Source organism: Talpa europaea (genome assembly GCF_964194135.1).
Source record: "Talpa europaea genome assembly, chromosome: 14".
In the NCBI taxonomy this organism is placed as follows: Eukaryota; Metazoa; Chordata; class Mammalia; order Eulipotyphla; family Talpidae; genus Talpa; species Talpa europaea.
In genome coordinates this window covers 42,350,023-42,367,109 of record NC_140082.1, presented here as the reverse complement: position 1 = coordinate 42,367,109, position 17,087 = coordinate 42,350,023, and the positions used below count along the sequence as shown (strand labels likewise).

Below are 17,087 nucleotides of genomic sequence, written 5' to 3'. Positions count from 1 at the left end.
GTTTTAGCTCTTCTTATTATCTTTCTTGTTGCCATTAACTACTAAATGTGGCCTTTTTTTTTTTAAAGATTTATTTATTTGTTTATACAAGAACGGGGTACAGGCCAGAGTGGGTACAGGCCAGAAGCACGGGAGGGTGAGAGAATTCACCAGAGACAGAGCAGGGAGCAGAACAGGCAGACGGAATGAAAACACTGCTGAGGGGAGCAGCGGGCGAGACAGGAGAGGTCTGCTGTGCCATGGGGGTATCTCCCTGGCCGGCCAGGATCGAACCTGCGCTGCAGAGGCTGGGGACAGCTTCACAGCGTTGTGCTCAACCTGCTGCGCCACCAGGGAGGCCCTAAATGTGGCCTTTTTATAAAAATCATGGTGCCAGACTCCCAACATGGTGTGTGCTCACTCATATACCAGCAGCCCATCCACTGCCAGGCTCAAAGAGCTCCTGGCCCTCCCTCCTGTTCTTTTCTTGTGCACTCATCACAGAATCCCTCAGCCTCCTCCTGCCATAGCCCTTTTGGGAGAAGTGCTTGCGCAACCGTGGCAAATGTCCAACAATGATAGAATATATTAAAATGAATTTTGATGCATAACAGAGGAAATCAGGAATTTCAAAATACTTAAATTTAATGGGATTTTTTTCCAACTCCTAAAACCCACTGTCCATTTATTACACACAGAATCTGAGGACCAGAAAGGTTAAGAGATCAGCCAATGCCACACAGCAAGTTAGTGAGAAAGGCATGACTAGAGAACTCAGATCTCCTGGTTCTTCCTCTGGTTTTCTTCCATTTCTCCATGGAATTGCACCAAATTCTGAAAACCTAAGCTAGCTTCCAGTGCTATCTGACATGGCAAGGGCATAGTAAAAACATTGAAATTTAATTGGTTTTGAAAAGCAACAGGCAACCATAGAACAGTGATATTCTGTAGGGGAAGAGGAGAGAAAGGTGTCAGGACTGGGTGGGAAGAGCACCAGGCACTATGGTGATGGTGCACTCATGAATTGATGGTGGGAATTTCACACAGAAATCATACATTGTACAAAAATGAAGAATGATATAATAAATATATTTTTAAAAATTGTAACAGAGCAAAAAAAAAAAAAAAAGAAAGAAAGAAAGAAATTTATTTGATTTTGAAAGTATACTCTCTTGGGCGTCCCCGGTGGCGCAGCCGGTTGAGCGCCACACTGTGAAGCTGTCGTAGCCTCTGTGGCACTGGTTCAATTCCCGGCCAGCCAGGGAGAATGCCACGTGGCGCGGCAGACCTCTCCTGTCTCGCCGGCTGCTCCCCTCAGCAGTGCTTTCGGTCTGTCCATCTGTCTGTTCTGGTCCCCGCTCTCCCTCCCACAACTCTGGCCAATACCCCAGCTCTTGTATAAAAAGATAAAATAAAATAAAGAGTTCAAATAAATAATTGAAAAAAAAGGAAAGAAAGTATACTCTTAATTCCTGATTTTAGTCTCTCTTTGGATCTTAATCTCCCCTGGACAATTTTATCTTTTTTATGGAAGAAATATTAGCACCTGCCTTAAACCTTGCTACTTGCTTTGCCTCACAAGGTCCTACCCCAAGGAGGAGACTGGAGGCCTCCAGAGTCATTCTTGCTACATTTTGGAAATAAAATTTAGAAGGGTTCCCAAGGTCACATATATGGGCTTTGTGAATTAATGACATAAATGAACACAATCACTGTGATCACGGAAGCCACTCTCTTAGAAATAGACAATATAGCTATAACAGATACAGCACATATACTCTCTTTACCTGGAACTGATATGACAAAATGTCACATAACAACAACTTTTTTTATCCAGAATGAATGAAATAGATAAGCATTTGCAGCCAACTTGGTGAAGAGTGAGCCACATCTGAGAAGGTTGTGGGAGATGATATAAATGTCAGACCTCTAGAGACCAAGTTTAATGTGCTCATCTAATAAGTATTATTCTTCAATATCTCTAGTGCCATAGATCCTTGAAATGGACATAGGGAGAAAGCAATTGATTTGTTGTCTCACTAGGCTGCCATGTGCACTGAGGTACAGCTTACTAACCTTGCTGCAAAAATGGAGATCTTGTTAAATTTAATCTGTATTGATGCCTAATTCCTTGCCTCTGGTAGTTGACTTGTTGGGAGAATATTTAATAAGAGACAACCTTAACAACCTTCCTTATTTAGAGTTGAATCCTTGCATGCCATTGCAGGGTGCCCATCACTGAGACAATGACCCAGAAAAAGAACCATTGAATTGAATACCCCCAGATTGCATCCTGAGCTTCAAAAGGGTCAAGCTGTCTCTAATTTACAAAGAGTCTTAAAATCTCTTTCAACATTATGGTGAAGGTGATAAGGGGCAGAGTTGATATGTTCATATCCACGTAGATGGTCATTTGGCAATAGTATGGTGAATACCAGCCTATATAATGCTGGACACCGTAAGTTGAAATTGTGGTCATTCGTACAGTCATAAGGTCAACTTGCAGTATATGTATGTGCGTGCTTGACCAATTTGAATTACAAATCACCATAATTTGTAAAGTCTTGAAAACACTAAACAGTCATTCAAATTAGACATTATCAATATATCAGTTACACACACAAATACATTATATTATATTAACAGACCATCTTAGAATGGCCTAATGTACTGCATCTGAAACTTTGGGGAAGGTCGAGATGTCAACATTGATATCAGGTGACTGGCAACACTGCTTGTAATCATAGTTTATCGTGCCCTCACTAACAGCCACACTTTACCGGCACACCTGTGTCAACACCACTCAGAATGAGTCACTCACCCTGGGTACATGTACGAATTACCTTTCACATTTAGTTTGTCAAAGAGGCATAGGTCACATCTGGCAGAGTTACTGAGTCACTGGTGTAGGAATCTGAAACCCAAACTCCCTCCGCTGAATTCCCTCTCTCGCCTTTGTAAATGTTCTATTTCGTCAATAAAGGGCTGTCAACCTCAAGATTTAAAGATTTAAGCTTGAAGGGGCTATAATTATTTCTCTAGGGCTCTGTCAAGATTTCTGTAACTTACTCATTTCACTGTTCCCACATGATTTTATATTTGTCATTTTTTTCTCTACAACAGCAGAAGTTTTTAAATTGCTCTACACAAATGAAAAACATTTCATTTCATTGTGAAAAACACAATAAATCTGAACTTTATTTTACAGACCTATCACTGCTCTGAGAAGACTGGGTAATAAGTGATTAGGACAATGATTATAACGTTAGGTTTTTATTAAGGAGATACATCATCTTTGCCCAGGTCACTTATTAGTGAAATTGTTTAGGTGACATTTTCACTTTGCTCCTTTTTCTCTTTTACTCATAGGTCCTGAATGTTCCCAGAACTACACGACACCTACTGGGGTAATAAAGTCCCCTGGATTCCCAGAAAAATATCCCAACAGCCTTGAATGCACTTATATTATCTTTGCTCCGAAGATGTCAGAGATTATCCTGGAATTTGAAAGCTTTGACCTGGAGGCTGACTCAAATTCTCCAGGGGGAATGTTCTGTCGCTATGACCGACTAGAAATTTGGGATGGATTTCCTGATGGTAAGAAGGGAGAAAGCACCCCCAAAAGGGAAAGACCTGGGAGGTGGGCAGTGGAATTCTTTTACAAGTGTCATGATATATGCACTACTTAAAAAAATAGCTCAAAAAGAGGAAAGAAAACAAAGCAAAATGATAACTGTTTGTGAACTGGTGATAATATTCGAACTCAAAAAAACCATAATAATTAGCTCTATTCCTTCATTTTAGAGATAGGCAAAATGATACCATGAAAGATTATGCTGTCTCATAACTATTTTTGTGATAGAGTTTGGACCAACACCCAGTCTTCCTGACTAAAGTATTTTGCTCATATCATTGACCTGTTTGCCGGTTTTTAATTCATAGACAGTCAAAGACCAATTAAATTCAACTATTCGTTTTACAAAAAGAGATACTAAGAACCAGAGCAATTAAGTATCTGATAAAATGTTAAGGATGAAATATATGTTCATTGTGCTACCGAAAATTTAGAAATTTTGAAAATGAATAAAAATGTTTGGGGCTATTCTTAAGTTACGCAAATTCCAAGTCTTCTCTCTAGGGAATTTTTATCTTTGGCAATTTGAATGTCCTTAATACATCTCCTATACACATTGTTCTTATCATCTAAATTCATCATGCATTTCTAAAATATGTATTGAGCACCTGTTGTGCACATGTACTCTTAAAACCAGTTGGTAAACAAAACAATCCCAAATGACTGTCCTTGTAGAGTTTAGATTTTACTGGGGGAGGAGATAATCAGTAACGTCCATTACAAATAAATGAATTATGTGCATGAGTTTTAGAAGATGAGAAGTTCTATAAACAAAAAAAAAAAGGAAAGAAAGGAAAAGTAGAGCAGAGTAAATGCATGAGAAGTGCTAATGGTTAGGATTGAGAGATGTGTTGGTTGAAATTTTCAATAAGATAGTCAGGTTAGTCTTATTATTGAGAAAGTGACATTTAAGGAGAGTGGGGCAGGTAGCCCTGTGGACCCTTAACCGAATGTTTTCCATTTTGACCCTTGTGAATTAGAATGCAAATGGTAATAATACGCACCCAAATTCTGAACAGAGGGAGATAATATCAAATAATTTGTTGCAGCTGCATTGCTTGTCTTATGTTTAGTCTGGTCTAATATTAAGATTTCTCTTGAGAACACACTCTACACATCAGAAAGGGCAGCTTAGAAGTTGTTACAAATCATGCATTTAGAAGTATATAACCATCTATAAAATGGTCAGATATTATCAAGTTGCAGGAAAGAATATTTACATAAATTGTAAATAAAGAGTAAGTATAATGTGAAAGATATTGGCTTTGCCTTTGAAATGACATTAAAATTATCAGTGTAATTCAATTTAGATAATGTTCTTCAACACTAAAGTATGTTACAGAAAAACTGGGTTAACAGAAGGCTTATATTGGCATTAGAGTAATGGTGATTTAACATTAGTTTAGTTTTTTGCTATTTTACTGTATCAGTAGGGTTATAAAGATCTTATCAAAACTCCTTCATTAGATAATGAGATTTGCCCAAACAAAGTACTGATTGATTTCCAAGTAGTCAATCCGATAATTAAGAAAACAATATTAAAATAGTTTTGTAATAATGGTTGGAACATTTAATAACGGGTTTATTTGTTCACAACCCAAATTTTCAGCTTTCCTTTCTACAACTTACATTTAAATTGGCATCTGAAAAGGAGGCCCAATCACCCAACTTATTTAGAATACTTTCAGAAAGAAGTACATTATTATTAGTGTCAAGGGTATTTCAAAGTAGTAATTTTCTGGCTCTAGGAACAATTAACAGTAAGAGTTATCAGCCTTGCAATTCACCCATGTTTCAACTATGGTGTATTTGACTTCTCAGAGAAAACTAACTTTGGAATATGAAATAAGTGTTTGTATATTTGTTAATACTTACCTGACCCCATCCGGCCTATCTAACCACAGCAACTCTCTTTTTCTTAGGCTAAAAGAGAGTTTGTGTGGCCCGGGGGATTTTGTCAGTGGCACTAGAAATATTTATGTCACTGTAATTTAACACATACAGTCCCTCTGCCACAAAATAGCTTTAATATTTTATATCCTTTCCAGAAACAAGAACCAGAAGGTGCTGAAACCTTTGAACATCAAGTAATTTTATGTTGCATTTTATCATAAATATTGCATTAGATGACCGAGTAATTAAAAGTTGTCATTGATGCAGACTGATTTTGAAGAAAAGCAGTTTACCTCAAAACACAAAATCCAAAGCATGCCCATTGTGAATTACACATCTCTCTCACTCTCTTTGAAGTTCTAGGGATTTCCAGGTAGCAAATCTGAAGTAATTGGTAGAAGTTTACATATTTTTGAAACCCATAATCTAAGCCCTGTTGCCCTGATTGATGCCACAAGGGCTTGTGTTGAATTTTGAATTCTTAGCTTACAGCACACGGGTGCAGGTGAAGTCAGTCCTCCCTTTGGGTTGAGGGAATGTGCTTGGAACTGCAGTTGTTAATCTACATTCCAAAAATAACTCATGATTTTAGGAATAAAATTCATAAAAGTTAGATTGAGTTCTATTTTTTATTTTTGGTTTTTATTTTTTATATTAAAATTAACCTTCTAAAATAGAATATAAAATATAAATGATATAAATATATAATATAAACATTCCAGTTTATAAATGGTATAAATGAATACTTTTTTTGGGGGGGAAAGTTGAAAAATCCAGTAATTCTCCACCAAGAGGTTTGTTTTTGAGAAACATATCTATGACATATCATGTGTCTTTTTGAAATGATTCCCTTTTGTTTATTTATTCAAAATATTTCATTTTAAATGTACTCCTTTATAGTGCATCTTGGTATATATTGCACATAAAAAGGCAGCAGAGGGCCTCCCCTGGTGGCTCAGGCGGTTGAGCATCGTGCTTTGAAGCTGCTGGCAGCCTTTTCAGCGATGGTTCGATCCCCTCAGGCGAGGGTCCCACCTGGCGTGGCAGACCTCTCCTGTCTCGTCCGCTGCTCCTCTCAGCAGTGTATTTCATCCCTCTACCTGTTCTGTTCCCTGCTCTGACTCTGGTGAATCCTCTCACTCTCCCGCACATCTGGCCTGTACCCTGGTTCTTGTTATTGTATAAATATTTTTTTTTTTAAAAAAAGGCAGCAGAAAGTCAAATTGTCTGATTCTGACACAGGGTAGGAATTATTGGAGAGATTATTGGAAAGTACAAAGAGTATGCTATTGCCATTCCCAGGTATATGTGTTTTAAACAGCTCCGATCTGTGTTACCTTCCCACCTGAGAGCCTATAATCACTGCAGGACTGTACTTCCCAGGAGATAGTTTAGGACATGTTGCTTGATTAAATTCTTCAATAATTCAATTTTTGAATTTTCCTTTTGTTTTTTGTGACCATTTTCATTCATCTCCTTGGCCTCTGGGTCCTCAAAAATGGAAGTAGGAAATCCAATAGCTGCGTTCATGTAAATACACAAATGAGCGCACATGAGGCGGGTGGGAGTCCTTCATCAGCTCCTGCTCAGATCAATATTGCATTAGCTTGCTAGGCTAAGGTCTCACTGTTGTTCAGGAAAATTCAATACTTCTTTGTATTATAGTCGAGAAAGCCTTTCACTCTCATATCTTGAGGGTTTCTAAAGAGAATTGCACGTCGCTGTCCGGGGGCAATGTTCTAAAGGACAGAAGGCAGATTTACCCAGCATGTCTTAAACATTATAAACCAGTGAGTCATGGAGACTTTCTAAATTATCAGTCTGCATTAGACAAGTTCTCTACTGTTTGCTCTTTGAAAGAGACTTCCCTTCCCCCTCCCCGAAGGAATCGGGCGCAGAGGGGAGGACCAGAAGTTGAAGGAGCGATGGTTCCCTTGTGCTTCTTGGTAAGGTCAGTGGTTGTGGTGGTTAGAGAAAGACCCCAAGGATTAGGGCTGTAAAAGTTTGCCCACAAACTAAAGAAAAAGAAAGTTATGAAGCCATAATAATTGAATTTAAATGAGGGAATAGAGTGAGGAAGAATGAATGGATTGTAATTATGTTTCAAGAACAGAAATGGGATTCTTTTTCAGAAAAGGAAAAATCATGAGTTTATGATTCTAGCAAGATATTTTCATGCATAAGTAAGGCATCTTTGCACTTCCATGGGAAAGAAAAAAGTGTCAAATCGATGTAGAGCTACATTTAGAATGAAGAAAATCTGGCAAGGAACTAGCACTCGTAGAAGATTGTGAGGCCAGGATTAAAGCAGAAGAAAAACAAAAGTAAAAGTTTCATCTTCTGAGATGATTTCTTCTGCCAATGTGGGAATCCTAACATAAAAAAATTTTCCTCTCATAATTCAGAGGCCCTGTCCCTGACCAGGTGATGCCCTGTAAATAATCTGTATCATTTCCCCTAAATGTGTCAGACACTTTATTTTTCTCAAAATACACACAAAATATTTGGTTGTTGGAAAAGGAGGGGTTACAGTAGAGAAAGAAATATCTTTGATTTCAGTCAAATCAATTATTTTAACACATTATCTGATATTCAAAGTAACCATTTTGTACTAACTCAAATACATAAGCCAGTTTGGTTTAGTTTTTATTGTTGTCCTTTCTTAAGAGGATTGGCCAAGAGCTGAAACCTATTAGCCAAAGATCTGAACACACTAAAGAGCAGGGTGCTCAAATAAGCTGCCTGCTAGCAACTCAACTGGCAACTTGGGACTCCAAAAAGATCAGGGAGTTCTTATGGGGTTCACATTTTCAATGATTCTTGAAGTTTCTCCTAACCCTGCAACTGCCTTCTGTATCCAAGTTGTACACACAGGCCTTGAAACACCATGTCCTCCTGAAGGACCATCCCTCCAGGGAAATGTCCCCCAACTGTGCTTCCTTGAACAAAGCAATAACTCTTAGTTGAAATGCACAGAACCATAGATTTCTTGGAGGGGAAAATGGGCCACACCAGATTGTCCTAAGCCCAAACCATCTGGTATATTTTTACCATATGTGCAATGAAAAATCCTAGAGAAAAGGGGACTTTTTTTTCTTTTCTATTCTTTCTTTTTTTTTTTTTTTTTTTTTTTTTTTTTGGTCTTGCTGCTGATCTGTACAGAAAAGTGAAAAGATTCTCCAAATTATGGGGAGTTTTACCCTGTTGTAAAGCAATGCAAAATTACTAAAGTTTGTCTGAAAGCACTTCAACAAAGGGATGACCAACTTAAGCCAAATAGCAATTTGATGTCATCACAAGTTAGTCAATGTTCCCAATGTTTTTCAGCCTCAGTACTATGTTTTTCCTGGTGTGCATGGTCAAATAGCTTCTTTGGGCCATCTTTTGGCTGCTGGACATAAGTGCAATGTAGTCACCTTGTTTAGATTGAGAAGAGTAAAAAGAAGTCAGAAAGACATGTTTTCCTTTCATTTTGATTACAACTTACTATAATATGTAAACTATTGATGTCTATCATTTCTAACTTTGTTTACTGCAAAAGTTATTAGTCTTCAAATAATGTCCTGAGTAGGACATAATCCATTGTTCTTTGTCCAAGTCTGTGATGTTGACACCTAAGACTCCAGGACTAATCGATGGAATAAGGGTAGAAAACAGGGTTACCCCATTTTGGGTCAAACTGCTCTGGGTCCCAGAACAGAGGCCTTCCATAGACTCTCCTACTAAGGTGACAGAGGTGAGGATAGGCAACTCCAAGAGGCATTGATTATCACAGCCTTGCTGGAGTATTTCTGCTCTGCTCTGTGTGTGCATTTTGGTTCTGTAGAATGCCAAGGTGCCACTCTACAGCCCAAATCTCATTTTTTACAATTGCACCAAGCATTTCAATTCTGTTCCTGAACACAATCCTGCTAAATTGGGAATGTGGTTAAGTATGTTATTTATTCCTCTTCTGAGTACACTTGAAAATCCTCTCATAAACCCAATCCAGTATTTCACTGCAAACAAATTAACCAGGGTAGACTTGCTTTGAGTAAGAAAATACTCTGGGTTCTACTGGGGCCCATGTTTGCAAATGGTTATTCTTGCATCTGCTATAGAAGAAAGGATATTTTAATGTTCTCTGCATTTCTCCCTTTCCAGTTGGCCCCCACATCGGGCGTTACTGTGGACAGAAAACACCAGGTCGAATCCGTTCCTCATCCGGCATTCTATCCATGTTTTTTTATACTGACAGTGCAATAGCAAAAGAAGGCTTCTCAGCAAACTACAGTGTCTTGCAGGGCAGTGTCTCAGAAGGTCAGTATCTGTTCATCTTGCAGGCCTTGTTATTCCTCCTCACACACCTGTAACGACAAGAAACTAAAATATTTTGTGAATTGGAGTGCCAAGTGTTTTGTCTTTTAGATGGTTTTTATGAATGTCAGTAGGAAGAACTATTTGGTATGCTTTCTTCATAAAATTTTGGATGAGAAGACTAACTGTAACTAAATGAAATTATGGGGAAATGTGTGAAAAGGCTTTAAAACTGTGACTTGAAATAATTAAATATGACCTGACCAGCTACCGAGCACCTCAATTGTGTAATGGGTTGAGAATCATGAAGGACAGGCATCGATACTGGATGGCAGGGAAAGACCTGAGCAGTCTGTTGACTGCTCACATAGGCTTATTTATGGTGCTTGAAGGTTTGGTTTGCAGAAGATCCTGGTCAGCCATTTTGTTTTTCTTTTCCTGTGCCAATGAAAGTGGATATTCATGTAAAAGAATCTCTTTTAATTCTGTTATACTTTTCCATAAGAGTAATATTTTTTTTTGTCTTAATAAAATACTCAACTAACTCAACACTTCCTTAAAATTTTTGTGCTCGCTATCTTTTTTAAGGACCCAAGGTGGTTAAGGATGGAAGGGAAAATGAAACAATAATGAATAAATGTTTTTTATCAGTTCTACCTGCTGGGTTATAAGGTAACATAGGGAGAATACAGGGAGGTGTTTGGAGACCGCTCCTACAGATATTCTAATGTCTTTTATACCAGTTTCTACTGGAAAATAAGAGACAACTTACATTTCAAAATCTCGTTTGTACTTAATTTATTTGATTAATTTATGGATTTTCGTGCTTATATATATTTGATTACAAGTAAGCAAATCTAAACTTAAAAGCATGAAACTAGTGAAAGATGGCTATGTACATCATAACACCTTTCCATTATGATAGAAAATTAAGAAAATGAGAAACTTTGGTTAGTTGAGATTTCCTGGATGATTGAGAATTTTGTATTTACTCTCTAAAACTTTTTTTCATGTCATGCTTTGGATTCACATTTTTCCAAAAATTGATTATTTCCCACTGTCATATTTCATATCAATTTCATATTATTTCACTGAGCACTTGAGGCTTAGTGGAATACATGTTTTCATGATTCATCCTCATCATTGTCAACATTATTTTTTTGCTATAAAACTGTAGTTCTCTTTGGGACCTTATTATTCTGGCCACCAAATATTAGTTGCACATGGACATGGAATCTGTTCCACTTTTATTAGATCCTAGAAGAAATAACTCATTCATAAAATATTATTTAAGTATAAATTTTGGTGTGTATTCTTATAAGATATGTACATATATTTAGCCTTGAAAATAAATCAAAATTTCCACAATTTTCTAATAAGTGTCTAATGGTATTTCTGTCAACTGTGATCTGCTGTACAATAATCACTGTGAGATATTCATAGCCTTGCTTTTAAAAAATATTGTCTTCAAAATGTATGTATCAATGCTACGTTCTAATATAGCCATCACATTTTGTAAGACTGTGTGAATTCCAAAGTGAACTTTTTAGTCAACCAGACTGAAAAGAGAAATTTGCATCTTAGGCCCCTTGCATCTTGATGACTTTGGACCATTTATTCCCCTTCAGATTTCAAATGTATGGAAGCTCTGGGCATGGAATCAGGAGAAATTCATTCTGACCAAATCACAGCCTCTTCCCAGTATAGCACCAACTGGTCTGCAGAGCGCTCCCGTCTGAACTACCCTGAGAACGGGTGGACTCCCGGAGAAGATTCCTACAGAGAGTGGATACAGGTAGGTGGCATGAGACCTGGCACTTTGAGGATTGAAAATATTTTGGTCATCTGGAAAGACTGTTTAAAAAAAAGCAATACCTTTGCTAAAATGAGAAAAAGGACAGTAGACACTGAGTACAGTCACTGCAGAAGCATCATGTCACCCATAATCAAAAAAAAAACAGGCCCATATGTCATCCAAAAAAATCCATTCTTCTTCTTAGATATTTGTATAGAACATAATTTGACTGATGTCTCTCTTCAGTGTCAGCTAAAAGATCTGATTTTTCCTAACAGCAACATATTTTCTATTGATATACTTTCTACTTTCCAAATTTTCATTTCTTTTGAAATATTTTAGATTTGCATGAACTTTTTTTATTTGTTTGTTTGTTCATAGTAGAAAAAGGGAAGAAAAGGGTTGAGATTTATTTTTCTATATATAGGTCAATGTAGCTCTTACTCAAGAAACAGCTTGATTGAGGGCATGGGTCCCAGTGGATCATGTGTACACATACATGTATAAAATGTACATATCTGTATCCCCATTGGTGATGTTTCTGTCTTCCTCTCTGCTCTGCAACTCCCATTCTCTGCCAAATTCTCCTTTCCTACTTCTCCTTGTCTCTTGCAGCTCATCTCCCAACTAATCCCTGGTATCAGTTCTGGTTGCCTAAACTTGATGTCAAGATACCCCCATCTAAGGTCTGATGCTCACAATCTTGACTTTTTTATCTTTTGTCAAATGAAACATCTATCTCTCTGGATCTCTGTGAGTTAAACTGTAGGCATATTATACAGTTATTTGCTGAAGGATCCAGGCTTCCTTTTCAAGAGAATAGGCAGAGCCTGTCTTACATTCATTGCTAGATACAGAAAAAGACTTATTCCAGAGAGAGTTTCTAAGCAAGGAGAAAAAAAGATGATTAATCCTTTACTTTCCACATCTATTGCTATTTCAGTCTTTTGAGTACAAATACCAGATTTTGTTTTACTTTGGTAAGGTCAATATTAGTTTAACATACACTTAGAGTGAAATGGCCTATTATAGGAGAATGAACTCATACTAACCTCTGAATGATAACACTGAGAAATATATTAGAGGGTGAGAAAAGATGAAACTTTTACTTGAGATTGCTGAATTCAACTCTAGATTAAGTCAGAAATGAAATGGATTTGCCTGTGTCAGAATTGCTCTTGGTAACTTGTTTTTGTCCATTTCCAAACCAACAAGGGGTTCAGGATGATTGACAGATATGCCTCTAGAGGAAAGCTTACATTTTGCAGTGCTAAGCATGTTTGCCTGCTAATATAGTCCTAATATAGCCTGGTAATGTGGTGAGCACTCAATAATTTAGGGACATTGGTCTTGCAAGAGTTCTGAGACTGCAACTGCAGCAATTTTTTTGTGCAAGTCAAGTCTATGGCTATAAAAACATGGAGACAAATGGTCCAGATCTTTCTATCAAAGCATACTCAAGTACCTGAAAACCCCAGACAAGAAGATTTAGAGCTAGCTACCCTCTCTATCTGGTTGGCGAGTGTCTGCTCTACATCTTCTCACACTAAGACTCACATGGAGGTGGAGGGCCACCATCTAAAATGTTGCCTTTCACCATGGCAGCGTTGAAAGGGCAAAACCAATAATGCCATTGTGTGGGTTCCCTCATAGAGCACGTCTACTCACGTTTCACTGCCAAAGCACACCCATGGCCACAATTAACGTCTGAAGGAAGCAGGGAGGTGCAATATGATGTACTTTCACCAATAGAAATATTTGGTGAACTGCATGAATGACCATTGTGTCATTCATGGGATAGTTACCATTTATTGAGTGCTTACTGTGTGGCCTGACCACTGCTGACTAGTTGGCATATTTTCATTTAATCTTTACAGCAATCCTGTGAAGGCAATACAGTTATTCTCATTTTTGGAAAATGAGGACATTGTGATTTGGAGAAATTAGTGACTGCACATGGTCATATTTAGTGACCAGGCATAGAAGCCAGGGCTGTCAGACTTTAACAACTGCTTCTTTACTCTCCAGTGTGCCCTGTTTATTGTTCTTTACCATGCATATAAGTTCAGGAGTATCTTTTGAAGTATCAGTCACCTCCCTTCATCTTTTTCCTAATGCTGTGAAGGTTCACACTGAGATTAGCTGGGTGCCTACTTTTTCTGTACCCAGTACGCAGGCCCCTTGCTCTTTCCATCCCTCTTAAAGGGATAGTCAGAGAGACTTTGCATCAGTTCACCTTAAGGTTAAAATTATCTTTTTCTCCTCTGGGAGTTCAGTGAACTCATTTATATGCTTGTTATATCTGTGTACGTGGTGGGAGCTTTTATCATCCACGCATCACCTAATTTTGAATCATTTCATATGTTTCCTGATTTTCTGAAACTCCTTGGAAGTGGTTGGCTTGTTGTTGTCATTACATAGATGTTTTATAAATCAACCAAAAAGTACAGCATAATCGAGACTGAGGACAAGAGGCACGTACTTCCAATCACAGGATCATCAACACTCATATGTTTCTATTTATATGCACATCAGTATACAAATAGCATTTGTTTACTTTTTCAAATCTTGCATGAAATATAACCCACAAAACATGTTGCTGCAGCAACAAGGACAAACACTTGCATGTGTTAAATTAATAAGGCAATATTGGAAACTGATTTTCCTTCAAGAAGGGAACAGTACTTGGCTCCCATTGTTTTCACTAGGAAATTACTGAGTGACTTGAAAAACAATGCATCGTTAACCATCGATATGCCTGTCCACATTGGTGCTTCCTGTGAGAAATGTTGTCTGCCAGAAAAGCTTAAAAACAAGTCAAGAGGCAAGTTAGTGACAAGGAGCATGAAGGGAAGTCCCTACTCGGGGGTTTGCACAGTCATATCCTGCTTCAAAGCCCACTTTATATCCTGAGCCACTAATACCCCTCAGTCATTAGAGGCATAGTTTGTCATACTACGACTTTTGCCCATCTTTTTCAGAGAATTCCACTCCATTCTGTGTCCTGTAGCTGCTTGTCTTATTATTAATTTAATCTTTTTCTTGCTTTGTTTCTAGTTTAATGATCATAATTGAAAGTAAAGACTCAGTAGATCCATGGTGCTATAAAAACTTTAATTTTCAGTCATAGCATTAGAGTCCAAAGCATTAACCTCATTTAAACTGAGTTCCTTTCCCTATAAAATAAAGGAAAAGTAAAAGAAAGATTTCTCTATGCAAAGTCTAGCTGTCTATGATACTATGAATCTCTGAAAGTGTTTTTGTTTCAGCAAATCAAGTGTGTGGCTTAATTGTTCAGGAGACACTTTCTATAGATCCTACATTTAGTCGTTGATACACAAAGCAGAATTTAATTTGTTAATTATTTCAATGTTTTATTAATGATAGTGTTCACCATACTGTAAACAGATTTATCCTTCCAGCTTTAATTAAAGCTCTTGGGAGTGCTTTCCTCAAAACAACTGTGACTTTCCCTGATTAAAATGCCAAGAGACAATGGAGAGAAAAAAGCAGGAGACATCACTCCTGGATGGGATATGAACTTTGTTAATCTAAAAAAATAAAAATGGCACCAGGGAGTAATCGATTACCACACACTTCAGTGGCTTTAGAAACAGAATTACTTGACAAATCAACTCAAGTAGAAACTGTACTCTTATCCAAATTTGGGAGAAGTCTTTTGTGGGAAAAAAAATTTAGTACTGGATTATTTATTCCTTCACTGACTTCAGGGCAGCAGAAAGCAGTTGACTTCTAAACCACATCCTGTTTGGTTTGGTAAATCAGCCCTATTATGGATTAATCACACAGAAGAAGGAAACCTCCAGGAAGACATTCTGTAACTGTAAGAATACATCATCAAGCCCATGAAGTAAATGCTCCTTCTCTTCCACTACATATTCTAGTACAGACATTCATTCTAAGGTACCAGGGAAAGAAAGTTCCTGAAGGGAGAAGCAATTTTATGAGGAAACTTTTTGCTATGTTTTCCTTTTGCCCTGTATATTTTTCTCTAGGATTAAAGCCCCACATTTTCTGACTACAGAACTTTGAGAGCAGATACCAGTAGCCAAGAGCCTTAGTGTACTAAGGAGGTGGGCTGACCTGAATCAAAATACTCCCACAACAACACACACTAGTATGTTCTCATACTCACAACCATTGTGTCAAAGAAAGTGAGTGCCTCTGTTAAAATCCAAGAGGCCTTAAGATCACTCTGTGGATTTCATGTGAATCATGATATGTGTTCTAACAGCAAAGTCTTGTGCTTCTAAAACATTTCTGCTTTCAAAAGAGGAAGCCAGGGCCTCCCTGGTGGCGCAGCAGTTGAGCACTGGGTTGCAAAGCTGCCCGCAGCCTCTGCAGCACCGGTTCGATCCCCGGCCGCCAGGTGAGGTTCCCACAAGGCGTGCAGACCTCTCCTGCTGCCCGCTGCTCCCCTCAGCAGTGTACTTCATCAGTCTGCCTGTTCTGTTCCCCACTCTGGCTCTGGTGAATTCTCTCACCCTCCCGTGCTTCTGACTGTACCCAGTGTTTGTATAAATAAATAAATAAAATCTTAAAAAAAAAAAAAAGAGGAAGCCAAATTTCTACCCCCAAGCTCGAGGAGGTCCTTCGAGGTTTATTTATTCATACGCTAACCCCACATCTATCCAAGGTTGTTAATTGTTGCTACCAGCAACTTCTAAAGTGGCTCTGTCATGATTCAGAAATTAAATTATCAGTTACAACTAATTGAGAATGAAAACAAAAGATAACTTGAAGGCATGACCCTGACTGGGAGCTAAGAAAGGTCTAGCTGGAAGTCCTTTAAATATCAAATGGAATGAAATGATGAATTCGTGAAAATATTTTAGTCTTGGAAAATCAGTCAACTAGACTAAAGATTTTGATCAACAATTTCATGAAATACCTTTTTTTTATAAAATTGCTGGTTTCTAACAGGTTTATAATTTGTAATGATGTGTTAAAAATCCATGTGCTAAATCAACCTAATCCAGAGCATATATTGAACCAGGTTATCCTAATTGTAAAATCTCTGTGCTAATAAAACAGACACTTAGATGGTGCATTATCTCTTTCAGATCATTAGTAAATTGCTGATATTGCAATAAAATTATTTTTATACTGCAATATGAAGTTACAATAAATGATATGATGTGTAACTAGAGAACTGACAAAAATAGCTCACTATGGTACCTAAATGTGGAATGATGCATATAAAATATAATGTTGGCAAATTTAGGGAAAATACAGCTGTTCAATTGTTTTTTCCCCAGGTGTGTTGGGGGGTGGGGAGGGAGATGTCAGTGGGTGTTTATTGCAAGGAATATTAACATGTTATTTTAGCTAAAACATTGATGTGGAAGGAAAACAGTTTGCTTTTTAACAAAGTCCTCAAAGTGAGCCTTTGGTTATTTTACCTTTTGTTCTGTGTTGACTTCTACTTCCTGCATAAAATAAATGCTTGCATCCTAATCTTCAAGCATC

At 37.7% G+C, this 17,087-nt stretch overlaps 1 protein-coding gene across 7 annotated transcripts in view; it reads left to right on the top strand.

The window, feature by feature from the left end:
- Positions 1 to 17,087, top strand: part of NRP1 (neuropilin 1) — a gene marked incomplete at both ends in the record, with an annotated part of 134,189 nt that overhangs the window by 56,155 nt on the left and 60,947 nt on the right. For all 7 annotated transcript variants that reach the window (XM_084253493.1, XM_084253498.1, XM_084253497.1 and 4 more), the window contains 3 exons: positions 3,349 to 3,576; positions 9,650 to 9,805; positions 11,431 to 11,597. In XM_084253493.1, the coding sequence (XP_084109619.1) occupies positions 3,349 to 3,576; positions 9,650 to 9,805; positions 11,431 to 11,597 (551 nt within the window). The remainder of the gene's footprint in view (positions 1 to 3,348; positions 3,577 to 9,649; positions 9,806 to 11,430; positions 11,598 to 17,087) is intronic.